Source organism: Scleropages formosus, chromosome 6 (assembly GCF_900964775.1).
Source record: "Scleropages formosus chromosome 6, fSclFor1.1, whole genome shotgun sequence".
NCBI classification, from domain to species: Eukaryota; Metazoa; Chordata; class Actinopteri; order Osteoglossiformes; family Osteoglossidae; genus Scleropages; species Scleropages formosus.
The window spans coordinates 8,599,848-8,627,324 of NC_041811.1; the positions used below are offsets into that span (position 1 = coordinate 8,599,848).

A 27,477-nucleotide genomic window follows, 5' to 3' on the forward strand; every position below is an offset into this window, starting at 1 on the left:
ATTAATGGACTAATTTTGACACCTGAATAAAAATTGCTTTTAAATCTCCAGCAGACGCAAACGATCACAAACGCAAAAATAGAAGTGCCTTTTTCTGCCTCCTCTTCCTTCACGAGGACTGAAAGCCTGCAGTTCGGTTTCCTCCATCCTCGATCCACGTTTGCTCCATCTTTGCTTCCGCCCTTCTACCATATGGCTGAACATCATTTCACACCCCGTCCACCCCTCCAGTCTCCCAGGGCTGCAAGTCCAGAAGTCCACTGGCTCTTCACAGTCTTCACTACCACCAACACCTTCACTGTAGACCATCCACCCCACTGGCTACAATACAAGCAGAGGTGTTGGAGGAGGGGCGGACTGTAGGGCAAGGTCACAAAAGATCGTCGTAATCAAGGAGCTTGGAGTGCTGACGAGTTTTCCACAGCCGGAAGAGGCGGAAGTCAAAGTACGTCTCGATCATTTCCTTACCTACAGGACCGGGAAAAGGCAAGAGATGCAACAATCAATTTACCTTCACTCAAGATTCCACTTGTCCCGACTCTTGCTCCATAAACACGCTATCATGTCACATAGTGTTTTTATATGTCACTGGTTTCCATTAATAAAATGAGTTAACGTGTTTGTCTTTGTGCTGTAGGCGGGCGTGTCTGCGTACCCTGAGCGGACAACTCCAGGGGAGACTCGAAGGCCACAGAGTATGGCCTCATCAGGTTCTTCAGCTTCTGAAACAGCTGCGGGCAAACGATAAGGCAGACACCCGTTAATCAGGCTTCGCTCCTAAACATCCCCCCCGGCCTCATCCTTCAATTTATGGGCTGGGATTATTCCCATCACAGCGATGACAGACTTATTTCTTACGCGTAAATAAATCGGGTTCTTCAAAGTGGGCGACAGCAAGGTCAACTGAAGGAGCATTTTGTCGTCAAACCTCAACAGCTCATCTTGATGCGGGCTCTCCACTGTATAACGGCATCCTTTATTTACGACCCTCACAGTATTAATGAACAACGAATGACACGGGAAACGTGCACAAATGTAACCTCAAAAAACATTCAGCTTATTGCTTATTCATAGTCACGTCAGGTTGTGGTTAAAAGTGCTACGCATATCATCACTCCGTCATGGGTCTTAATTATTGGGGACGTTCATTTCCCAGCAACACGGGATGAAAAAGCACATAAAACATAATCCATAAAGGCTTCTGAACGTTATAGCTTGAGAGTTATATTTAATGACACACTTATAACCACGACATTATTTTCAAATGATGTTGAGCCTCTGCTACCAGCGAGGGCATTAACGCCGGCTTGCAAGCTGAACACCCGAGCGGGAAAATCACGGCACAAGAAGGGAGGATCTCACCGTCAGGTTCAATTGACCTCTGGGTGAGAGTAAATGTGTGCACAGTTCTTCTGCAGTCATGTCACCAACGTGTCACCTGATCTATTTATCCCTAAAGCTCTCCCCTTAGACCAATTCTGCCCAAATCTATCTACATTAGTTCTTCTCCAAGAGGCGGGACAGCGGTGGAGCCGCGTGGTGTCTTGTCCTGCACTGCCACATTCAAGGAGATCCAGCCGCTGAGCTGAGGGGGCCCACGGGACAGGGCTATAAATAGCGGGATGACTAAGGATGAGGTAATGGGACCACACAGGCAGGTAACACGGTAAAGTGGCATGACGGGCCAGGGACAGACAGCATTCCCCTGTTGGGTTCCCCTTCAAATCACAAAACACTTAATAATACAGACGTCCCTCAATTTAATAGCTGGTTAGGATCTGTTAAAACCTCAGCTAACATGATAATGAAAGAAAGTTCTCTGTAAGACCTATTTATCTTATTAATTTAAACAGCATTAAATTAAAGCTATTTTAAACTTTCTGAAAATAAAAAAATCACAACCTCCTGGTCAGTCCCAGTGTTTGACCAATTCATCTCATAGGTGTCTGCAATGCTATTGGCTTCTGGTCACTCATCCTTTTTTAATCTAAAAAAATCTAAATGTTAATATAAACATCACTTTATTTCCTTACAATACTTTATTTTTTTTCTTCTTTCCCCATAGTGAGACGTGAAGAGGCTGGCTGTGATACCAGCATTCTCTGTTGACGGAATCTAATGATTACATGCAATGGGCGATAAGACGTGCCTACGTGACTTGGGATATCAACTTATTAGCGCTTGATAATGTTATAAATACCTATAAGTTGACTTGAAAGTCTTCCTTTCTTAAATTTAGAACGCCCATGAGGGATGGGCAGCCACAGGCACTAGGACCTCATGAGGTTTATTTTCTCCCTTGCCCTTCGGATGGGAGTTTTTTTGTCCTTTTCCTCAGTGGCCAGTAGGCTTACTTACAGCTTTAATAATTACATAGATATTGCAGTAATTTAATCTATAGGCAACATTTTATTTGTACTTTGCCTCTGATCCTTTGATCAGCAGCCAACCCCAACAGGATACACTACATGTATGCAAGATTTATGCAAGCCAGCGCATCATACCTTCTCCCCGTTGGGGTTCCCCAAGACGTAGCAGCCCATGATGTGGATCAGGTTGGGCTCAGGGTTCAGCTTGCTCATTAGCCTGCTCAGTCTTCTCCAAAAGCTGGACAAGAGAACGGAGCATTAACACTTTCTTTTAGCATCCATAACACCTGTGGTCATTTAAAAACACACAAATAACTTTGGTATATTACCTCTTATTTATGAGCTACAATGAATGGAAAGGCTAAACTTCCTGGAACGTTCCCAACTATGTTGCAGTTGGAAGCTTGTTTTAGCATCAGAATAACTTAACACACCATGTGTTTTTAAACATGCCCAGATTGTTCAAAAGCACATTGAACATGTTTCAGCCTTTAATTGGCTGTAGGTTGAAACACATATATAATTCCATCTGTCACCAGCTATTCCCTCGCCCCTTGTTCTGCAGGTGGTCGTCCAGCGATGGTGGGATTTCTACATTTCCTCTATCAAAGTTAAGACTAATAATAAGATTGTGTTAGATATGCATAAGCATATGGAAGGCTGTCTACAAAAATAAAACAAACAAAATTTCACAGTCGTACTGAAAGCAGCCGTGAAAAGAGAAAAATCATTTCAGTTTCTCCTTTCAATGAGTCCTAATAAATGAGAAGAAGTTCAGTGAAAAGCTGTTTAATCTGAGTTTTGCAAAATAGACATGAAGGAGAGGTTGATAATAATGTTCTGAATGCAAGAAAGCTGGGATGTGTGGTGCTGGGCTCTGTTGAGACGTGTGTGTTGGTCAGTGTACGTCGCGATATGTTTGTTGAGTTGCATGTTGGGATATGTGTTACTGTTGCTCACTGGCTCATGTCCTCCTCCTTCTCCACCTTGGCAAAGGTGGCCACCTTGTTCTTCAATAGGTACAGATGCCCAGGACCTCCCTGAAGGAGAGAGAGCAGTGAGAACACACTCACAAAGACACACACACTCCGTGGACCACAAGGAGACGCTAATGAAAACACACATATACACAGAATCACCGGCACAACCTGCAAACACACTGCTTGCATAAATCAGTGCTACATCAGTTTGGGATAGAACACACACTGGGTTGCAAGCCAACTCAGTTTAATGCTTGACGGCTTATGTTTGTGAACAGTACAGCGGATCATTGAAAAACAACAACATAAACACTACAGTGATTTATATAACCCAGCCTTGACCAGTTCTTAAATGATGGGCAAGGGAAAGGCACACGGGTGATGGTTAAACTCATAATGATGATTAGTTAAAATAAAGCAAGCTTGGTGTTAGGGCTGGGGTTAGGGTTGTGTTTTATCCTACACTGACCCAGCTCTGGGTTACTTTTAACAGAGTATTTTTCAGAGTGCACAAACACACGGAGAAGATGAGAGGCGCAAACGAGATCATAGAGACAGGTCAGGTGCCCAATCCACCCACACACAGACAAAAGAACAAAGACATCAATTAGACACACACCCTCAGGCGTGGAAACACAAGAGTAAGTGAGATATGTGGAACGACAGAAAGGGATCACACAACCATAATTCCTGCAGGTTCACTGCTTCTCTCTTCCCCCCCCCCCACACTCTTACTCTTACCTGACAGAACAGGAGCATCCTCCAGATCTTACACCCTCGCCTGTAGGCTGTGAGCTTCTTCTCAATCTCCTCTGCAGAGGCAGCAGGAGAGACTCACATTAACCACCCAGACCGTGAAGAACACTGTTGCAATGACAGCACGCACACATATTCAACATCCACGAAAAATGGCAGTCGTTCAGAGCTTGTCCATTATACTTACCGAGGATATCGTCAAACGTTGCGTGCTCATGATCCTGGGAGGTAACGGTGGGGTTTATAGGGGACACAGAAAGAGAAAATTACTACAGTTCTTGCATCTTCAACTCCCAGAAAAATTTTCTCAAGCCATACCTAATATATCTCAGCATTGTGGGAGGGTAGGGATATCAAGCAAAAAAAAAAGGGAACACTGGCAAAGATCACAATGTCCACTGTGGTGCTGTGTTATGCATTGTCATGGCAGCCAGGTGGCACTATTTGCCACTATTGTTTAGAATGCACAAGGTAGTTGGAGGTGGAGTAAGACTGCAATGAAAACAGAGAGGCGTGTATGTTAGTCTCCTTGTGCAGCTGTGCTATATTAAGGTTACGGTTAGGGATAAGGTTAGGCTTAGGGTTAGTGTGTATTGCCACCAAACCTCTACAGCTGATACAGAATGCTGCTGCACGAGATGTGTTTGACTTGCTGAAGCGTTCCGTGTATCTCCTCTACTCGTTTTTCTGCACTGGCTTCCACAAGCCCGGATCAGATTTAAGACCCTGGTTATTGTCTACAAATGGATCAACAGAACTGCTACCTACAGGACTTGATCATCTGCTACACCCCAACCAGACTGCTATTCTCTTCCACATCTTCCCGCCTGGTGGTCCCACGCATGAAAAGTAAAACAGAGAGGTTCTCGGTTCTGGCTCCGTTGTGGTGGAACGACCTCCCCCTCTCACTCAGAACTACTGAATCGCAGTTCACATTTAAAAATGGTCTTAAAATTCACCTCTTCCAGACTCACTTCGCACATGATCTCTTAAGTTCATGTAAGGTATAAATTTTCATGTACTATTACTTTAAGACTGTGCCCGGACCAATCCTTTGCACAGCTACTACTGCAATGTAACGTAAATGTTTATATGTGTCTCAAAAAAAAAAAAAAACTACTAGGAAGGTGATTAGGAATCGTTGATATTCTGATAATGTTTTATGCAGCTATATCGATGCATATGGAGAAAGTAAAAAATTAACTGTACTTAAGAATCACACATCTACCACCATGTCTCTTTCTTCTGATATAATGCACAAATTGTATTTTCTATGAGATGTACTTCGCTTTTGAGAAAAGTGCCTGCTAAATCTGATGGGGTGCAATGGGTTTGGCCGGGGCCTGCTCTGTGGTGGGTCTGGGGTTCGAGTCCTGCTTGGGGTGCCTTACGATGGACTGGCATCTCGTCCCAGGTGTGTCCTCTCCCCCTTCAGCCTTGCACCCTGTGTTGTCGGATTAGGCTCTGGCTCGATGCAAGACATGCGGTTGTAGACATTCTGTGTGTGTCTAATAAATGTAAATGTGTGCAGTGCAATGCAGTCCTTATCTCTTGATTATGGTTTATCTAATTTGAGAAAAATTTCCAACAACCTTCGGTTTCTGTTTGTCTCATGTGTTCACTGACGTATATTTCACAAGTAGCACATTATACTAAAGCAGAAATCGTGATTTACGTTTACTCAAACGTAAAGAAGCATAAAGACATCTGTCATACCTTTCCCTCAAAATGCATAGCTATAAAACAGGCCTTTACGTAAGAGCACACCAACTTACATAAAGGATGGGAATGATGGACGGGTCATCCCTACGGATGATCGTAGGAACGTATTCGGCTTTTGGTACCTTGGAAGAGATGAGCTGAAAAAACCAGAAAGTACAAGCATTATAATAGGATATGCACTCTCTGTCCAATACTGAGTTAGGTGTTCCTCAGGGCTATGCATCATGTCCGTTATTTTCAACACCAAGCCCTTTATGTTAATGCAATGGGACGCTGCTGCTTACCATGATTTTTGGAGGGATGAAGTCATCTCCTTCGCAGGCTACCCTCTCCATCTCCCGCTCCTCCTCCCAGTCCAGGTCGTTGCAAACCCCATCATCCAGAGTCCCACAGGAAGTCTGCAAGTCCCCACCTAAAGGGCAAGGGTTTGATGGGGAAAAGGAATGCAAGTGATCCACTTAGAAATGAGTGAAAGACACCTGGGAGGTACAGGAGAAAAGGAATGTGAGGGCAAGGTGCACGGGACACTTAAATGCTCAGCGAAGGCAAACACACTTTTGCTAAAACATGGACACACCGAGATTATAACAACAAGGACTTTAGCTCCCATGACAGCAAACATCGCTGGTGCTAAGGACCCAGAGCAACACACAAAGATGCGGGATGTGGATGGAACATGGAGCCACGTACAGAAGAAACACGCATAGAAAAATACAAGCAAACCAACATGCTGAAACACGCGCCGCTCACGCACGTGCGCGCACACACGCGCGCACAAGATCGGACGGATACTCACAGAGAGAGAGAGTGAAAGAGCTGAGGGACAGACGCAACGCACGGTCATAGGAAGACAAAGAGACAGAGTCAGAATTCCGCTGTCTGTGTACACTGAACTCCAGCGTGAGCCTGTGTGCGTGTCACCGACACCTGTGTAAAGACCTCATTCCAGGCTGTCAAACACTCAGGTAACATGTTTGCATGTCTGCCCATGTTTACACTTCATCGAGGCGTTTTGCAATCGCTCAAGTGCTTTGGCAAAGCAAACACCGTCTTCTGACAGCAGAACCTACTCCATCTGAATGACCCATTTGTGTGTGTGTGTTCGCGCATAGCCATGTGCGTTTCTGTATATTTTCAGTGTTTCCATGCTATGTGTTGCATTCAGATGTGTGTTGGTGCATGCACATCTACAGGAGGGAGTTCGCCGATATACATTTGCGCGTGTATGAGTGCGTGTGCGAGTCTGCGTGCATCTGTGTGTATGTGTAAGGACTCACTGTCTCTGGAGTCGGGCAGAGACTCAGGCTTGATGGGGGTGGGATCACTCCAGGAGCGGCTGAAACTCTTCGCTCTGCGGTCAGCAAATGCTAGCAGGGAGGTGGGGGAGGCAAGGGGTCGGGGGGGGGCGGGGTGGTAGAGAGCATCACGCACAGGGCTGTTTGTACGCGCACCCTGACAGTCGTACACGCACATGCACACCACTCGCAAGTGGGACGGGAGCCTGGGGTTCGGGGAAGCCGCGACGAAATCTTGCCGGCCTAGTTTTGCAGACAAAGCCATATCTGCGTGCCCTCCATGGAGAAAGCAGGAGAATCAATGCAGCCACACTTATACGCCCACGCTAAGAAGTCACCGTTCATCCACCTTCACACAGACACACACACGCAAACACAAAGACACACACGCATGCACACGCACAGATGGAGTTGGATATGGGACCATGGGTCTGCGGGAGGAGAGGACCACACAGACTGACTCACTTTGGGCTTTCACTCTCCTGCTGCCCACCATCCGTAGGTGCTTCCGGAAATTTCTAAAAGAGAAAGGCAGAGGCAGAGAGAGGAAAAGGAAGAGGGATATGGGACAAAGGTATAAAGAGTGGAAGAAAGTGCAGGAGAGCAGCAGGTGGGAAACGGATGATGGAGACAAGGAGACAAGTGGGGGGGGGGGGGGGAGGAAGGGAAAATAAGGACGATTATCGTTTTGCCACTTTGAGCGAAGTAGTTCAAACCAAACACATACGAAGACACGGAAGTCTCAAGGTCTCCTGAACATGAGTGTTTCAGGTTACACGGCTGCCCCCATCATTCTCGAGGACGTGAGAAAGTACATCACAGGGGCAGCGGGGCGTTTCACCGTGTTCCCACGAAACACGCCACTGGTTCTCCTCGTCTCTCTTAATTACGCGCGCAACCCCCGTTTAACAGATCCGCTGTCAGACAAGTCAGCTGTCTAAAAGCCAGATTCTAGTTACTGAAGTTCATCTTCGTTTAGATAGCCGCTCAAGCGATACCGATGGTGCCCATCGGCAGGGGGACCGGGCCTGGCCTGGGGGAGGAGTCAAGTCAGCGCTTTACTGGTATATACTGATTTCCATGAGCATGGTGCATAAATTTACTACTGCACACATCACTGTCTCCTGTAGACCTGTGAGGTGCCTTCAGATATGCGGCACTGAGATAGGAGAACTGGGGCGTTTGCCTTCAGCAAGCTCCACCCACCTCAGCTCTTGCTGGTACTACTATCGAACTGCGATTGACAGATCGGAAATAGGCGCACGTTCCAATTTCAGAGCAGGATGCGCGTCAGAGGAGCGCACACTCAAAGACCAAGAGGTGCCGTAGCGACTAAGGAAGCAAGACCGATGGCGAGAACGATGGAATTTTTAAATCCAAGGAAGCGCCTTGCTGCTGTACCCTTGAGCATGGTGCATAACCTCGACTGATTTGGCAAAGCATATCCAAGGATGTAAACGCGTAAGTCTGTGAAATTGACTGAACTAAGCAACGCGGTAACAGTACAGTGAAAGACGGGCTACTAGATTAGGCTCCACATACTGAATGAAGTTCATCCTGGACTGATTTTCAGTGGAGAGTCATAGCTGACAGTTAAACTGAAGAACGTGCTTGAAATGGGACAGGAAAACAAGCCAATCAGATTATTGATGATTATTGGTGATTATTCAAATACAAATTATAATGAGGAATCCAATCAGGTTATAATCTGCGATCAATCATATTGAAATCTGTCACCTGTCAAGTTATAGTCTTCGACGTGTTTCAGTAGGCTGGTCTGTCAGAAACAATCTGCCCAACTCTTACCCTAAATTGCTCCAGTAAAAATTCTCCAGCTAAATGAGTTTCTAATGAGCTGCATTAAATGAGTAAATAATTGTAGGCATCTTAACATTGCAAATGGATTTGGAGAAAAGCATCAGCTAAATAAATCAATGTAAATTAATAAATACGAGCCGAACTGTGAAATCACACATCCTTTGAGTGTGCTCATCGGTGTGTTGATGTGTTTGATCGCGTGTGTGCGTGCGTGTGTGTGTGTGTGGCATTACCGCCCTGGCTCCCACACAGAGCGAATCTGCTGTCCTCATTCAAGAATAAATCCCCCCCTTCATCCTCTGCCTTCTGCAGCCCCTCCCCCTTAAGAAATCATTTTCCCTTTTAATTATGAATTGCACGCCGGAGACAGCGCAAACTGCAGAAATCCGGCCTCGCTGATCTCTCCTTCCTCGCTCTCTCCCGCACTTTTCCTGTCACATCTCTCTCTCGCTCGCTCCGTGGGGCTCTGCACACGCTGCATGGGACGGAAACAAAAGATGCAGCTGAATGTCTTGCCTCCAATAACCACGGCAACCATGCATTCGGTAGAAGACACAACAAGGGGTCTGTCGTGTGTGGGCAGAGCAAGGCGGGCGGACCGAGGACTGAAGGAGAGAGCACAAGTCCTGGAGAGGGTATCATCGGTTCACCCAAGGCGGCTGAACATCAGAGAGACACCAGGGTTCAGGCTGTAAGAGCAAATGATCCGAATGCTACCCAGCATCCCTAGTTTCGGTGATTACATGCTCCGCGCTCGCTACGCACCCCCACCTTTCCTTAGCAATAAAAGCTGCAGGGGAAAAAAAATCACGGCTGTCTCACTGGGTTTGCTCTTCCGTTCTCATGTGGTGTTTTTGCATTTCACATCCATGAGCACCCCCCCAACACACACCCACCCCCAAACCTCCACACACAATGACACTGTGCGGTTACGCATAACCGGCCGCGAAAGATGCGCCTGATGATAAATCCGACTGACACTCTCCAAACAGCGCACCTCCCTTTGGGTTGCGCACACTGCTTGTGAAGGACGTGACTGACAGCACAATACTCAATTATTCAACGTCTCCGAGTCTCGCGGTGGCGGCGCTTGTCGTGCGCTCCGAATCGGCAATGTGCTTCCTGCTCAAAACGTACCTTCTGGCTCCGGAACGCTAAATAAGCGATACATACAGATTTATATCTGGGCCAGCAGGTGGCGTAGTGATTACAAATCAAAGCTCCTGGGTTCGAATCCAACTTCCTGCTGGAGTACCCTTCATCAAGTTACGTACTCTAAACAGTGAAATGAACCTGTTGTATATATGGGTAAATCGTCGTAAGCGGCTTTGTATGAAGGCATCAGTCAAATGAACAAATCATAACATGTAAATTATCCAAGGACTCTAATAAAGGACCCACCAATCAGCGGATGGCTGCTTATTGTTTGTCGGTCAAAATAAGCTTCTCTACTGGGCTCAACATCAGCACCCATCCCTCGGCCCACGGTGCCAGAGACGGACGCCAGATCGTTCCAGACCTCCTGTGGCTGGACCCTTGCTCTTTCTCCACCACTCTCCGGAAGTACTTCTACTTCTAATACAAAGAGGTGCATGGGGCAGACTGCCACTCGCTGGTCTCCCTCAGTGACCTGCTCGCGTGGCGTGGTCCAGGTGCCACCCTCTCCTCGCGCAACGTTTTGTCACCAAATTCCGCATTACGGAAAATGATTAAAAAAAAAATAAATAAACGGGAGGCCAGACGGAGCGTCTCGGCGGGAGCGATACAGTGGATCGGCTCTGGCTGTTGCTGCGTCCCTCTCCGCTCCAGCAGCTGTCACGCCCCCGTCGGAGCATCCTTGGCTGTGGGCTCAGACCCCCCCCAACCGCGGGTCTCGAACTCCGCATGGCTGCACACCACTGTTATGCAACAGTGCGCGGTACCAGGCGTCCCACACGGTCCCGCAGCATCTCTAAATGTCACACAAATGTCTGCCGTTGCTCCGGAAAGATGCTGGATGCCGATGCGTGCGAGACCCCACTGTGGGAGACCCAGATCGCAGCCAATCACAGGAGCAGAGCTGACTGCACCCAGGTTCTCCGGCGCCCCCCCATCAACAAACAGGACTAACATCTCGGAAAAACAGCTGGCGCGGAGAGAAAACAAACACACCGCATGAACTGGAACTGGGGGATGGGGATCAGAAAACACCCCAAGGACACAGATCACAGCACTAGGGGGCGCGGCAGTTAGAAGACTAGGCTTAAGGGACACAAGAAATGGCGGGTGTACCCTTACGTGACACCCCATTTATTCATTTACGTGCATTACATTAGCAGGGAGAGACACAGATGAAGACACGTGATTCTTAAGCGCAGTGAGTTTGTTTCTTTCCACCATATGAGCTGCAGAAAACTTTACCGGAATATCCAGGATTCCTGATCACATCCCCCGGATCGATTACATTAAGTCATTCTGGAGAAAAGCATTTGCCGAACCAATGAATAATGCAACGCATCCAGGATCCGTAACACTTTCGCTGTCAACGGTTAAAGTAAAGTTAAAATAAAGGTAAGAGCAGATTGATTAAGACCATTTCGGATAATAACCTCCACAGCCAAACATCATTATTTACTCCCACTTAAATTTCACTTTGGCTTGTAATATTCCCTCTGTTTATCTATACATGTAATATTAATGAGAAGGCTTCAATAACTCATTGTGGGCTTTCTGGAGGCACGCACATCATGTTCAGTGGAAAGCCAAATAGCTAAATAAGCAAATTATGTTTTATAATACAAGTGGCGACAGCTAGAGTAATTACGAAAAATTATATTTCTAAATTACGCACAAAATTATAGATATGATTTTGAATGGTCAGGGCAAGGGAACACACATCATCTGCCTGAAGCCAGATGTGAAGGACAGATGGGGGGGGGGGGGGTGCCCATGTGCCCGACACGTGCAGTTTTCAGTCCCAAACCGTGCAAATGAGTTTCTGCCCAAATTACTCAAATGCGAAATGTTCTCATCGCGGTGTAAAAGAAGCGGCTGCGCTGCCGACTCGCTGTCACACTTTAAGCGCTTCGGCACTATCGGGGAAGGCGGCGCGGCAGCTGTTGATGCATTTAAGGAACACAAGGTCACGGGTTCAAGCCCTTGAGGGTAATTCAGTCTGTATTTGTTTATATGCTGTGGTCAATTGGTAAAAATGGAAACGTTGCGCTGTGAACTTTGAGCCATGTGTTAAATAAACATAAGCGAACGATAGGCACGGAAGAGGGGGAGGGCACAAGACAGGACGCGATAGCCAGGACACTGTACCTCTGGATCACCGCTGCCGACTCCAGTTCCCTTTTCCTCCTCTTTCTCTCAGCAAAGCCTCGGAACGCCCTGCCAGGACGTGTCAAAGCGTTAACGGGGGGGTGGGGGTGGTGTAGGTTCGGGTGGGAGAGCAAGGGGCTTCGCTGGGCCCACGGGGAACGGGGCACACTGAGGCCACAGAGACCGGCTGGGATTAGTATTGCTAGCGCGGTTAGAGCCAGGGGAACAGGTCGAGACCACCAAGCAGAACCACAGACAGGACCACCGGGAGAGCAGGTCAGATCAGCGGACGGGCGCGCGCACACACTCGCACAAAAAAACGCACACGCGTACAGTAAGCGGAAGGGCGTCATGCAGAGTCGCAGGCTTGGATCACGTTCATCCGTGGCCCAAGGTGCATTTCCTTGCGCGTCACGTCTTGCAGTGTGTGCGAGCTCCTTCCAGCATGTGTAACCTGTCAGATGTGTTACGTGTGTTTGTGACAAGATGACAATCGGGGGGGTTGGGGGGACTTTGGTAGAACTGCTGTCATGTTCTCAGCCACCAGGGGTACGGCCAAGAAGAACATGAAGATTGTCTGAGAGAAATGTTACAAGAGTGTGAGATTTATTTGCATGCATCACATCTGCACTAAATACCTTCCCTGGGATATCGATCGATGTGTGTGTGTGTGTGTATTCTTGTACTGAACCTATAAACAGGGATATATTGTTTATCATAGCAACATATAGGATATTATATGATAACAATATAACAGAATTCATGATTTCAACACACACACACACACACACACACACACACACACATTGCCTGAAGCCGCAGCGAGCCTAACCCGGCAACACAGGGCGCAAGGCTGGAGGGGGAGGGGACACACCCAGGACGGGACGCCAGTCCATCGCAAGGCACCCCATGTTTGGACAAATTAGTATTAACGTGTTTCAAACTTTTTTCTAAAATCACAGAATTGTATAATTTGCTATAATCGACAAAGTCAACTCCATTGCCATTCCACCTATAGACGAGAACAAAATTTTGTTTCTTTCTGGACCTCCCTGGCACATAGAATATATAGTGCAGTGTTACATCTATCATTGTATCTGGCTAAATATTATATCTATTACTGGTGCTCTTCTTAGTCATTTTAAAATTGCCTCTTGCCTTATAATTGGTGCCACACTGCAGCAGATTTTATTGACAATACCTCCACGGTCTAATGAGATTATTAGATTATGTAAAACGTGAACAGGACCAGTGAAGCAATCCCACTGATGTTTCCGCCACTGATGATTCCCCTGGGGAATTAAATAACAAACAAGCCCTGCTTAAATGGAAGGAAAAAAAAAAAAAAAAAAAACATATTTGTGAAATAAAAATTACGGAACAATAAATTAGACTGATGATAAATTCGAGGTCCCCGTCCACTGATGCCACTACAGATACCAAGGAGGGGGGAAAATTAAGAAAAACTAAAGAAATTCTTTGTTTTATGCAGTTCCGGTCAAGGGCAGAGGTTAAGGTGACTAACTCAAGGGTACAGCAGGAATTCCCTCCCGGGATCCGAAACGACAACGATCTGAGCCATCTGGTCACAATGTTTCGGCTGCCACGTGCGCAGCGGTGTCAGCAGGTGCTGCGGAACGTGGACGAAGATGCCTTCCAGCAGACCGCACGTCTCATTCTCAGCGAGTTCTCTCCTGACGAAGGCGACCGCGCAGGGTTCTCCACGACCGCCCATTCGAACCCGCTTCATCTTTGCGCGTCAGCTTCAGCGTTGCATTGCACCGCGATCAATTTTACCCCTATTTACCTGCTGAACAACAGATTCAGCAATACACATGACCGCTACACCCCAACTTCATCCCTATGGCCAGCTTTACTGATCCCATTTCCCTGCTCCCCTCCAGCTTCATCGCTACGGCGACCATCCCCGATATAGTTCACCGCTACATTCCAGATTAACTACTACGGTAAGCATCACTGGTATATTTCACTGCAACACCACAGCTTGTCCACTATATTCAGCTCCATTGAAGTATTTCACTGGTACGCACCGGCTTCATTGCTACAGCCAGGTTCACTCATACGGTTCACAGCTACGCTCCAGTTCTCCCACCCTGGCCAGCTTCCCTAAAACATCTGAGTGTCACACTCCTGCTTCCCTGATACATTTCCTTGCTATACACCAGCTTCATCACTTACTGTCAAATTCCATTGTTACATACTGCTGAAACCAGCTAAACTGCTATGTACTCATTCATTTCAGAGCTACACTCCAGCTTCACTGATACATTTAACCACACCATGCTAGACACCAGCTTCATCACTATGTCTTGCATCACTGACACCGCTCCCTGCTGAACACCGGCTTCATCACTACAATGAGCTTCAGTGATGCATTTCAGCCAGATCAGTCTTACCAGCTCCACTAATACGCTGTAGCTTCGTATATTTATTCATTCAGCCAACACTTGTCTACAAAGCGACTTAGAACGTTAAACTACTTTACATTTACTTACCCATTTATATGGGTGGGTAATTTTACTGGAGCAAGTGCTCAAGGGTACCGCAGCCAGAGGTGGGGATCGAACCTGCGACTTTTGGATCCGAAGGCAGCAGCTCCAACCGCTACGCTACCACCCATCCCACGGTAGGGTACATTCATGACTATAGCCAGCATCGCTGATCCATACGACTGCTGGACACCAGCTTCACTCTTTCACATAGTCACACTTTGCCGTGTTCCTTTCTAACTCCAAACACTCAGCCCAGGCAGAGGGTCAGGGGTTATGGGTTGGGGTGACAGCTATACAGGATTAGGGGAGCAGTGTAGGGAAAAGGTAGCTTTCACAGTACATCCCCGCTCGACATTCATTTACAGAGAGGCTGAAGGACAAATACGGTACTTACGTTATCCTACGTCATTGCAGAGGCATGAAAAAGAAGAGAAATCAGAGTCAGGCAGCAGCACGTATCTCACACACAGCAACATTCAAACTTGTGTGGGAGATAGAAGAGACGTGCGGTGACTGCAAAACTACTGCTTTTGCACCCGAACCCAAGAGATGGAAGCAGGGCCGACACAGACGAGACAAAAAAAATGAACGGGCAAGAAAAAGATTCGGGGGAGCAGAAGCTGGGAAACTGCAGCAGATTGGGAAATGGAGAACGAGACAAAGGCTGGAACAGGAATGGTCCGACGACGACACATCTAGAGCAGGGTCCAAACAAATAAATAGATAAAAAAATTTTAAAAAAACCTGTTCGGCAAGGTATTGAAGACATGTAGTGTATTATGAAAGGCAGTAATGATCAACATTAAATAAAAACAATAAATAAATTAAATGAATGTTTTCTGCGTGTCTGTGACAAGATGGCAAAGACCACCAGCGCCGCTATCTAGGGGGTCTTTGTTAGAACTGCTGGCACGTTCTCAGCCACGCAACACTCGGCTAACAAATTTTCTATGATGAAAATATTTGTCATTTTATGTTCAGGAATTTGCTTCAAATTTAATGTTGTTCAAAGCGAATGTTTTAAAATTAAAAAATCTTACAAAGTATTTTTTGTTTATTATGGCTATATGCAAGATTTTTTACAGAACTCAACTCCCAGATAAATTGAGGGACATCCGTATTATTAAGCTGATTAAAAGCGGCAAAACTTTTAAGAAAATAATAAGTGCTTTTCTACAAGGTTCTGTGGGCTACACTTCCACACAGACCACCAACACATGTGGAACGGAAACGTCCAAATCAGCCATGAATAAACTCAGGTTGTTGGGTTCAGTCCGCGGCGCGCTGATGTTTGGGGTGCAGCCTGTGTGGAAGAGCCACGGCTGGCCGGTAACTCACGCCTGCATGGTGGTGGTGGCCGTCTGGAAGCTGAACATGTTCTCCTTCGGGAACCAGCTGTTGCCACCATCCTCTGGAAAAGAAAGTCAAGCGAGCAGAGGGGTCAGGCCCGACAGGTGGGGGGGGGGGGGTGTGGCACCAAAGAGATGGACTCTGAAAAGGAGCCGGACATAGCGGCTCCCGCGAGATGCACGACAGAGACACACAGGCACAGACGGAGGAGAGACGGTGGGTCAGAGGTACAGACGAGGACACAAGCGGCATGGTCCCACCCCCCCCCCCCCGGAACACGAGCGCCTCTCCCCGTCCATTCGGGTCGCTCTCACCTCTCGCCAGCCCAGTCACCCGGTGCACACTGCCCATCCTGTCTACCGTGGCGCTCTGCTTGCCTGCGTCGCGGTGTGAGCTCTCCAGGTCCAGCGAGCGCTGGCTGTGGGAGGGGGCACCAGAGCAGGCCTCGCAGCCCAGGGTACAGTCCTCACGGCAGCCGCCCTTTCCGTCGCCCCAGCCACGTATGTTGTGAGCACTGACGGAGCTCTGGAGGGGCTGAGCCGCTTGCTGACCATGATGGTGGTGATGGTGATGCCCGCTGCTGCCGCCGCCACCGCCGCCGCCTTGGTGGTTATTGGCGTGGTGATGGTTGGCGTGGTGATGGTGATGGGAGGGTGGCGACGACGACGTGGATGGGGGCTGGCTGGGCGCTTGGTCCCGCCCCGCTTTCAGCACTTCCAGCTCCAGGTTTTCTTTACTCCCACGGGCACCGAGCATGCCCCGCTCCCCGGTGATGGTGTAGACACGAGCGGGCTGCAGGGCGCACTCGCAGCACTTCTGTCGCTCCTCCTCGGCAGTGAAGCTATGCTCCAGAGACAGGCGCCGCTTGGGGGGTGGCGGCGGGGGCAGGCTGGGCTGGGAGCTGCTTAGGCCGGTCGTGCCGGTGGAGACGGCGACAGCCGGCGGGGAGCTGGGGCGCAGCCGGAGGTTGTTGCTGTGAGGACAGCTGTTGTCCGCCGAGTCCGAGTCCTGGCCGGCGAAGGAGTCAGACAGCAGGTGATCTGGAGAGGGAAAGAGCCAGCACAACCCCTGAGGGAATAAGTGTGACAGGTCTGAAACGTGGAAATGGCTGTTGGATGCGAGGGGGACATGCAGAACGAGTGTACGGGAGGCCAATGGAGAAAAGGAGGACAAAAGGGTGAGAATGATGTAACGATCCGAAGGAGGACAATGGGCCTGGTATAGGAGAGGTACGTGTGGGGTGGGATGACGGTGGGGAGGAGAAATGAAGTGTAATCTGACCTGATCCGTTGCAGTTCTCAGGGTGACTTTGAGACAGGTACTCTCCGAACGCACGCGCTGCTCTGCAAAGACAGATGGAGAGGACCCTGAAGCCTCACTGGACCACTGTATTAACATACCGCTCTATCGCTGCAGGCATGCTGGGAAAGACGATCCGTCTGCATCACACCTTCACCGTACTATTGCTTCGCTGTCTGTTGTTGCTATGGGTTGCTGATCTGATGCCGGTTCTTCGTGACTATATGGAGCCCTTCCAGAATGTTCTTCCATCTATTTGAGTCCTCAAGCTTGAAAAACCTGCTTCCCAATGTAACACCATCACCATGCTTGTACACCACAATATTAACATATATCACTGTATTACACCCTTGCCGTACAGCTTTTTTACTGTATCAGACCACTAGTGGACCACTGTACCAACATCAGTGTGCATCTGACTATCTATCAGTACAACCATAGCAGTCTGGCTACACCGGGTCCAAATTTTACACTCAACTGTGAGAAAAATATTTGCATCACTTTATCTTTATGAATTAGCATTAAATTTACGATTTTTCAAAGTGAATGTTTTAAAAGAAAAATCTTACAAAATATTTTTTTTTATTTATTATAGCTGTATGCAAGCCTGTTACAGAACTCAAGTTGCAAATAAACTGAGGGACATCTGTACTATTAAGCTTTTATTGACTGTGTCTCCTGTGCGGTAAAAGTGACGTCAGAGTTACAAACAAAACAAATTATGAACAGAAGTGTCTGGTACCAGTCATGTTCCTAAGAGGAGAAGGCAGTGTACTCCTGTATCAGTGCACCACTTGTAGCCATGGACACACACACACACACACACACACACACACACACATTCAGATCTATATAAAGTAGACCTGAACCAGACGCTACGGTACGACAACAGGAGGAAGTCGATCTGTTTGCTTGCTTTCCCACAACTCAGAACAAATTGCTCTTGATCGTTTCTGAATTCTTGGCTCATTCCGGAACAAATTCCAGCGACTATGTCGGAGATCCTCGGAAGCAGCTAAAGATAGATAACAGATAACAGCAGATGCTACTTAATCTGCAGGATAATGTTAGCTCCCAGTTAATCTAGCAGATACCAGAGCAGTGATTGCTATAAAAATTATCGTGTATAGAATCTACGAGACAGAGAGAGTGAAGAAGAGAAGGATCTAGAACATTCGCACTAATTAACCATTAGCACTAATTGACGTTGGGAAAAGAGTCCAGTCCAGTTTTGGGGAAGGTACTCTACTGTGCGAATGGTCACAAATACTAAGTACGTCTACAAAAAGCAATTTTGGCTGGGAGACGACCACCACGGAGAGCCAAGCGATGCCGGTACGGAAAATACAAAGCATGAAGAATAGCAAATTTGAAAATATTCCGTGAAAGGAAAGGGGGGTAGATCGATTCGGTTTGGTTCTAGGGGGAAGAACAGTCGGGTGTATTTATAATCTGTGAGCAACCTACAAACCGTCTGGTTTTGCCAGTTAACATTTAATGCAACATATGCAAAGAGGAATTGTTTTCGCTCTATTTTTGCAGGGCGCTCTCTGACTCAGAGCGCCATATGTACTGGATTTTTAGCATGTCGAACCATCCTACACTTCCTCTGGTTTGGTCCGGGTTAGGGTAGCCTCAAAGATGCGCGCGCGCACACACACACGCTCAGATCTATATAAAGTAGACCCGCTGCAACATGAAACAGACACTACAGACAAATCCCCCACACGACTAAAATAAAAGATCATTATTTATTCATTTATGTTCTCTCCAAAGCAACTTGGAGTGTTAGTTTTGTAGACTAAACTACTTAGTGATTTACTTGTTTATACAAATGGGGTCATTTTACTGTATTATTCCTGGGTAAAGGGGGCACGGTTGGCACAGCGGGCTTGGTCGGGTCCTGCTCTCTGGCATGTATGGGGTTCGAGTCCCGCTTGGGGTGCCCTGCGACAGACTGGCATCCGGTCCTGGGCGTGTCCCCTCCCCCTCCAGCCTTATGCCCTGTGTTGCCGAGTTGGGCTCCGCTTCACCACAACCCCTCTTGGGACAATCGGTTTCAGTCAGTGTGTGTGTGTGTGTGTGTGTGTGTGTGTGTGTGTGTGTATTCCTGGGTGAGCATCTTGGGTATCACAATAGGAGCAGAGATTCAAACCCAAGATCTTCAACTGCAAGAAAAAGGCTCTAACCATTACACAAACCATTGCCCTTACCTCTTCTTATTTCATGACCATTATTGCTGAGTTTAGCAATCTGAAGGTACAAGAGAAGAATCTAAGGATGCGCTGAGCACAAGTGCAGGTCCTGAGTAACAGGGATTCAAACCCAGGACCATAGACTGCAAGGCAAAGCCTCACCACTGCACCACCTGCTGCCCATTGAATGCTCTGCAAAAAGTACTTTTTCTAGCAAGTTAAGCAGAGTTTTACACCTATTAGGTGTAAAACCAATGCTGCAGTCAGAGCTCCGTCAGCTCACGTTTCACGTAACGAGGCCGTCGCTGGAGCCGAGTAATTAGTAATTAGCCTCCACACTCTCGGGGAAAGAGCGCGACTGAGCTCTGATTAAAAGCAGCGGTGCAAATAAATAAATAAACAAACAAACGCAACAAATGCACAAACACGCGCTGCCTGGGGAGAGGGGGAGCGTGAATTATTCATGAGGCGGGTGTGCCGGTGGGCATGAAAGCCTGGCGCCGCCTTGAGGGGTGGAGGGAGAGGCAGCATCAGAAACGGCACTTACGAGGGGGGACCTCACATGCTCCTACCATGTGATGCAGGAATGGGAGAAAGAGAAAGGGGGCCTGGGCGGGACAAGTAGAGAGAGGTCACCTCGGGGTACCATATAGCCCGTCTGGGTAAAAGTCCCTACTAAACGGACACAGGTCAAAGACTACTGAGAGTACAGGGACACATGTCCTTGTGACTGCATGGCAGATGTCCCCTGCAGGCATTCATTCCCATAGTTTCCCAGGCCCAGTGAATCATGAGAGAACCTCCATTTAGGGTAAAAAGTACTACGAGCTATGGGTGATCCAGCTGAGCATAAAATTCTGAAGTTCTTGTTTCAGTTCCAAGTCATATTTCCTACATCACATATTACACTTTTCTGCCACTTTCCCTAAAGCTGCTTCAAGTATTAGGCTGCTGATAACGGACTTTCCCATTTGTACTGATGGGTTGCTTCTACTGGAGAAATTTAGGTGAAGTATCTTGACCAAGGGTACTAGAGCTGGAGGTGGGATCCAAACCTGCGGCTCCCGATTCCAGAGAGAGTAGTTCCAACCACTAGACTCCCCCGCTGCCCATTATGACAAGGGGGTGCCGTCATATGACTGACTGGTCAATCCACTACATCATAAACGTGATTTTTTTTTTTTAAATAAATAAATAAATAATAGTAATGCTATTACATGTAAATAAAACGTTTCAACAAAACACAGAATATGATGACAAAGGCAACAAAACTAACATTTGTACAGTGCTTAAGTAATGAAACTTGTAAATTCCATGCTGGAACTATACAAAATTTCTGCAAGTATATCAATTTAAATAAATTGATCTAAACATTTCGTAGTCCTTTTTTGAATTCTGGAAAATTTACTTTAAATATAATATGTGTGAGTGACAGAGAGAGTGTGTTCCACTGATGTATGGAGGAGTGAGCCAGTGTAAGTAGTGTATCTAGCAGTGTAAGTCTTTGGGTGCTCTGGTTTCCTCCCACACTCCAAAGACATGCTCTTCAGGTTCACCCACAGTGTGCGAGTGATGTATGGATGAGTGACCCAGTGTAAGTAGCGTATCTAGCAGTGTAAGTCACCGCGGTGAATAAGGTGTGTGGGCTGATAGCACTACATAGAGTTCATTGGAAGTCGCTTTGGAGAAAAGCGTGTGCTAAATAAATAAATGTAAATGTAATATTGTGATGGACTGTGTGGTTCAGTCGCTCCAATATCTCTTTACACTCAAATGGACCATATGGGTGGTGCAACAACTTTTCAGGTATGGAGGAATGCAAAAAATACTAGCAATTATCTTCAGTGGGGTTATACAGAAAATCTGGGCTAGACTGATAGCCCATTGTTACATGTATGGTATGAAATCATTTTCATACACTCTGTTCGCTAGACCTTTTGGAAAACACTACATCTGTCTACTTGTCCCATACGGGGTCGCAGGGAGCCGGAGCCTAACCCGACAACACAGTGCGTAAGGCTGGAGGGGGAGGGGACACACCCAGGACGGCACCCCAAACGGGACTCGAACCCCAGACCCACCGGAGAGCAGGACCCAATCCAACCCGCTGCACCACCGCACCCCCGTATCTGTCTACTTTGTGTAAGAAAAATACTAAACAGTTAATGCTGTATGAAAAAAATTCTGAAGAAAGCCAGAAAATTTAATTAAAGTAAGGACTGGATAATCATGCACTAATTTTTATTTGGACAGAAACCAATGTGCACGCTTAAGACTTGATGGTAGGAACTGCAGGTTAAAAAAATAATGATGTTTACAAACTCATCGTAAGCCGCTCTCGCTCACGATCTTTCCCTGTCCCTCGCTCTCCTAAGAGTCACGTGAGCAGCACGGAGATCCCAACGAGAGCTGCAGTAGCGGTTGAAACTGGCCTGCCAGAGCAATTAACCCCCAGGACCCTCTCTGTCTGATCCTTTCCTCCTCACCGCCTCCTGCAGACACCCCTCGCCTCCACCCCCTCACACACGCACACAAAACTGTCCCACTCACAAAAACCATCCTTGCCCGTTTTCTTTACGCTCCTTGTCCGAAGACCCACCCTCCCGATGAAAGACACGCCCTCTTTCTATCACAGGCTCCTCCCCTCAGGCCTAAACCCCTCCCACTATCAAAGAGCCTCCTCTCAGACACTCCCACTTTTTCTGAGGTCGAGAAACCCCGACCCCTTTTCCCAAATTTAAACCTCGAGATTCACGAGATCACGATGAGCTCTTTTCAACCACATATTTCACCCATTTCCGTCATCACACGTATCTTAACTCCCTGATCCCACCTTCATTCTCCAAGTATATTAATTATAATGACTCTCTCATCACTGATATTCTCTTCGATCTCGATCTTAATTTTCCAGAAAATTAATTTTATTGGTGTATGCATCTGTATGGCTGCTCCAGCTTGTTTCCGCTCATCTCCCACAGCTCCAGACCATCCGTCTTTCTCTTTCACTGCCTTGGCTCGGTTCAAGCCTTTTCCCTCCATTATCATTTGGAGGACAAATGGAAACAATACCTGAATCGCCAAACTACGCCACCTTGCTGGCTTCATTCCCAGACACTGTTAAAATAACTGTATTCATTTCCCCGAGGACCCCTTGCCAAAGACCTTCCCATGCTTCAAATGCCACGCGCCTGGCTGATGTGTGGTTTTAAAAAAAGAAAAAGGCTATGATTAGCAGTTCTCACTAATTCAATTGGTTATTTAATGGACAAATTCAATTAGCTTCCTGATAGGATAATTTAATTTCTTAACTAACTCACAAAATCTGATTTTTACTTGGCCGCCTGCTATTCCTGGAGTTAAATTCCCGCCGAAAGAGGATGTCTCACTACCCCTGGACGTGGACGGCTATGCCGCCTGTCGCTGAGCTGGACGCTGCAGCCAGCAGCAACCACGGAACAAAACTACGGTGCCCCAACTGTGGGGGTCTGGCACAAGTGTAGCGCTGTCAGAGGTGTAATTATGCAGTGTCAGGGCCACCCTGCTATCCGTATCAGCATAATTACAGTCCGCTGCCTAATTCTGCCTCTCGGTAATCCACTTCAAGTGACAGCTGGCGAGGCACCACCGACGCCACCGCTTTATCTGCGCCGTTCGTGGGAATCGGCGATGTCCGTTTCTCGTGCAGACGGATACCGTACCGAGCTTGGAGTGATCAATCGGTGCGGGAAAGTGGGCGGGTCATCAAACAAGGAGGCGTGTCCATCCTCCAACCCAACATAGCTGGTCCCCACACCTCCTGGCACGGGGGAAGGAAAAACATGGCCCATTGCATTCCGGGAATATCTAATGTGAAAAATGTGACAGACAGAACAAATAGTCACCCAGTCATTCTTGCTCTTTCCAAATATCGCTTAGACTCCAAAAGTGTGCAAGACTGACCGACTGACTGAAGCAAGCATAAAATACCGCACGCTGATAACGGTGGCACCGCTGTGCGCCTTACCGCATGCGACAGCCGCATCCCACAGAGACACACATGGCACACGGTTTTACCGCGGACGCCTTTATCGCTCATGCGGACTGTCACAGCATGTGCGGTTGGAGGCACTCGCCCGATTACCGGTTGGGGTCGTTTTCCCATCGCTGCTTGATCTCCTCTCGCTCACCCCCCATTGAAGCATGTGTCGAGAGATGCGACTCGATACGGGCAGTGCTGGAGAGCGTTATGAGAGCAGCTTCTGATGTTCTTAACTGCATAAGAAAGCGGGGTGGTAGTGACTGAGCTCTTGAGAGACCCCAACCATCCGAGCTACCTTACCTGCCCCTCCAGGCAAACGGCTCATCTGTAAAATTTACACTCCTAGCACACCTATCTTCACGGCACATCTCTGCAGCACATGCCCCGTTGTGAATCCGTGACCTTCTGGGCATGCCAGCACCCCTCCCACAGCCACCGGCTCCACCGAACCAGTAAATCGAGTGTCAGTTTAAAAAGATGAATGAACGATCGTGCGTCTGTGGGCCGTAACTCGCCTGGTGCGCCAAGATGCCGTGGCTGATGCACGCAAATCGTACCACGGTGTTAAGCACGGTAAGCGTCTCCACGGCGCACCGGAGGCACTGCAGCGCTGTTACGACTAATGAGTCACTAATGTCTAAACAAGAGCAGCCACCTTCCCTGACCTTCAAGCCTAACTGGTGCATCTCGGACGGTCGAGTCCCTATCCGGGTATAAAAGACACATCATCTCCCGGACACTGTCTTTTCGGCGCAAGGGAGCACTGCAGACTTTCTCACTGGCGCTGCTTTTCATTTTTGGTTAAACACCTTCCTACCGCTTGAGCGCAAAATATTTAAGGAGCCGGCGTTACATAACCTTCTCGGCCACAATATCCCTCGTCGGAGAAGCACGTTCCATCAAACCGCGGGATGTCCGCCTTTTGCAAAGAAACGGTTACTCACGAGGGGCCGAGCGCCCCGAACCCGGAGGCACCGGAGGACAAACACGCACGATGTCTCACAGGAATTACCCACAGCGCCTGACACACGTCCCCGCACCAGTCGGCACAGCAAATGCCGAACAACCTCCAGTTAACCTTCGGAGGACATCGAGGAATGGAAATCACCAATGCATCGGTCCGTTTGGTCATCTCGGCCGTCCCCATCACATCTTGTCGCCCTTCTGCGACACAGGCGGCCCCAAGGACAAATGTGTAGCCCAAGCCCTCGTCTCTTCTGACAAGCCTGTTGCAATAACCGCCGGTCCAGCACGTGTGTGTTTGCGTGTTTATGGCAAGCAGGTAGCTTGACCGTGTTAATGCAAGCACTGCATTCCGATAGCGTTACGTAAAACCTGATGGTTTGCGCGTCTAACGCTTGTGAGTCTACAGACCGGCAGACCATCACCATATGTGTGTGCAGATTATACATTTCAGCATGCGTGAGGGTCACGGTGTGTATCATCGTGTATACCTCCGAGCGTGAGCGCGCGCAAGCAACCGCAGCGTCCGTCCCATCATCAGGGGAGATCTCACCAGGGTTTTCGATAACAGCCACGCGAGATGTTTCTCGAACCTCGCTTGTCGAACAGATTCGGACCGGCATGCAAAGCAGGGGCCACGCAGTCCCCACACGCAGACCGCACCGAGTCGAACCACAGGAGCAGCAAACACCTCATCGGGACTCAAGGTCAGAACTCTGACCTCCACAAGAACTGCTTCGAGACACATATTATTGACAAAATCCAGTGAATAAAGGACCAAATCACCACGGCGCTCTACAGTGATGCTATTAAAAATGCACCAGCCAGCATCACCATTTACTTTCTGCTCACATGTGTTTGCAAGGACACAAAGTAACTGAGATTCACTGCAGAACACGATCATGATTCCACACTGGCATTTTATAACGACGACCAGACACCTCCATGCCCATGGCTGATGATGGCAGCAGCAGCAGACTTTTTTTTTTTTTTTTTTCTCTCTCTTTTGTGAATGAATGGACGCATCGCTTGGCAAAACGCGCACGTTTTAATGGCGAGCAGCGATCAATAATCGTGATAAATAAATAACCTGCACTGCAGGAGGAGGGAATCCGACGGGTCACGAGACCCAAACTAATCCGTTCTTGCGCGATTTTGTTTGCCTGGTAAGACTATCGATGGAGGCAAACGTTATTTTTAGCAGCGAGAGACCTGCATTGTTTACTGGATGATCTCCGTACTTCGATGAGCAAAGAATGATGATGGTGGTGATGGAGATGACGAAGGGTAAAGGCGTCGGAGTCGTTTTATTGGCGGAGTAATCGATAGGTATTGACGCCGGAGCGATAGATCACAGCACTGACAGTGAGAAAGACACCCGTCGGTGACTCTCCGCGCTCTTTTTTCCTGCTGAGTGTGTGTGGCGAACTGCAGAAGATCTCGGGGGGAAACAAGGGAACGCATGATCCACGCATGATGATAAATCGCATGCCGAGAACTATATGTATGATGGTGCCTTATGCAACCCGAAACCAGGATGCACCTGCGCCCCCACCCCACCCCGCGGTGCTGGTGCTCAATGAAGATGCGCGCACCTCACCTGTCCGTGTCCAGGGCACGGAGAACCTCGGGAGACCCCGACGCATCTTCACACGCACCTGTCAGCGCCGCTTTTGCGCGCAACAATAACTTTGTTTTTCTGTCCACATGGTGTGTGTGTGTGTGTGTGTGTCTGGTTTGTTGGATTCGGCAACTCGTCCCGCCGCAGCAGGCAGCTCGGGGAAAGTTAAAAGTGAGTCACGCATGATGCAGAACAGACGTGGCGTGGGGGGGGGGGGCAACGACTCCATTGGGAGTTTAGAGTGGAAAACTGTCCGTTTATGTCGGTGCGCGTTCTGGTGTTTTTCGGGTCCGCGTATTGCTGCAACGGGGGACTGAGCAGCACCAAGCAGAGCGGTACCGGACGGTGTTTGTTGAGCATGCTTATTATTTTATTAATAATCAGTATGATGATGAGGAGACACATACACTGCGCAGCGCCGTCTCGCCTCGCAACTTGCGCATGGGACCCGGAGAGGGACCTGCGGCACACCGAAAAGCAGCACACCGGGATGCAGGAACCCGGACCCCCCCCCCTCACCCTGATAGGACCCCGAAACCGCTGGGCTCGGGCTCTACTCCCACTCACCTGACCTTGGCCGCCACCGACGAGATGGCATCGCTTCTCAGATGCCTCCGTTTGGAGACGGCGGTTCCCATGCTGGAGCGCGGGAGGCGGCGGACGCGGAGAGAGGGATCATTCCAGACACCGACCGCTCAAAGACGGGCAGGAGAAAGGCAGCGAGCGGAGGAATGAGCAGAAAAATTCCAAAACGGGATTAAAGTGGCAGCCCACGGGGGTTCTTGTTTGTCACTGACAAGGTGACAGCAGAGGAAAACCTCTCCACTGGTCCTTAAGAAGGTCACAGGGAGCCGAGTGGTGCTGATAGTGCTGATCTGCTGCTTGGAGAGACACAGATGAAGCAGATGCTCCTTCTCTTCTCTTCTCTTCTCTGACTCTAGTGCCGTGTGTACACTTGCCAGGGAGGCAGCGCTCTCACAAGACTGTGGGATAAAAAAAGGATACGCTCAGGATACACACAGTCTGCCGACCCCCCCCCCCCCCCCACCTCACCCCTCCGCTTTCCCTCAGTCTCTGCTCTCTCCTCCCTTCATTGATCTCACTGGATATAGCCAAAGTGGGCACTTCTGTAAGGGAGGGGAAGGCGTGTGGACAGGAAATTGCCTGGAGCCTTAAAAGGCATGAAGAACAATGACCGAATCACCAGGTAGAGACTGCAGTGTGAGCAGCAGGTGAAGGAATAGCAAGTAAGGATCCCTGCGGCGTGAACAGGTT

General features: G+C 48.4%; 1 protein-coding gene across 1 annotated transcript; it reads right to left on the reverse strand.

The window, feature by feature from the left end:
* nsmfa (NMDA receptor synaptonuclear signaling and neuronal migration factor a) lies at positions 1-27,156 on the reverse strand. Its single transcript, XM_018732872.2, has 14 exons — positions 26,770-27,156; positions 17,388-17,449; positions 16,421-17,146; positions 16,095-16,167; positions 15,151-15,156; positions 7,588-7,640; positions 6,112-6,239; positions 5,881-5,964; positions 4,293-4,326; positions 4,091-4,161; positions 3,330-3,409; positions 2,505-2,607; positions 656-731; positions 1-468 (listed from the first exon to the last, which is right to left on the reverse strand). The coding sequence occupies exons 1-14, from the start codon at positions 26,838-26,840 to the stop codon at positions 371-373; spliced, it is 1,665 nt and encodes a 554-aa protein (XP_018588388.2). The 5' UTR covers positions 26,841-27,156; the 3' UTR covers positions 1-370.
* Between the last annotated feature and the right edge of the window lie 321 nt (positions 27,157-27,477).

Coding starts and splice junctions, on each gene's coding strand:
- nsmfa (XM_018732872.2), bottom strand. CDS start 26,840: ATGGGAACCGCCGTCTCCAAACGGAGGCATCTGAGAAGCGATGCCATC. Junction 5,965..6,111: donor TCATCCCTCCAAAAATCATG/GTAAGCAGCAGC, acceptor TGGTTTTTTCAG/CTCATCTCTTCCAAGGTACC. Junction 4,327..5,880: donor CCATCATTCCCATCCTTTAT/GTAAGTTGGTGT, acceptor GTTACCTCCCAG/GATCATGAGCACGCAACGTT.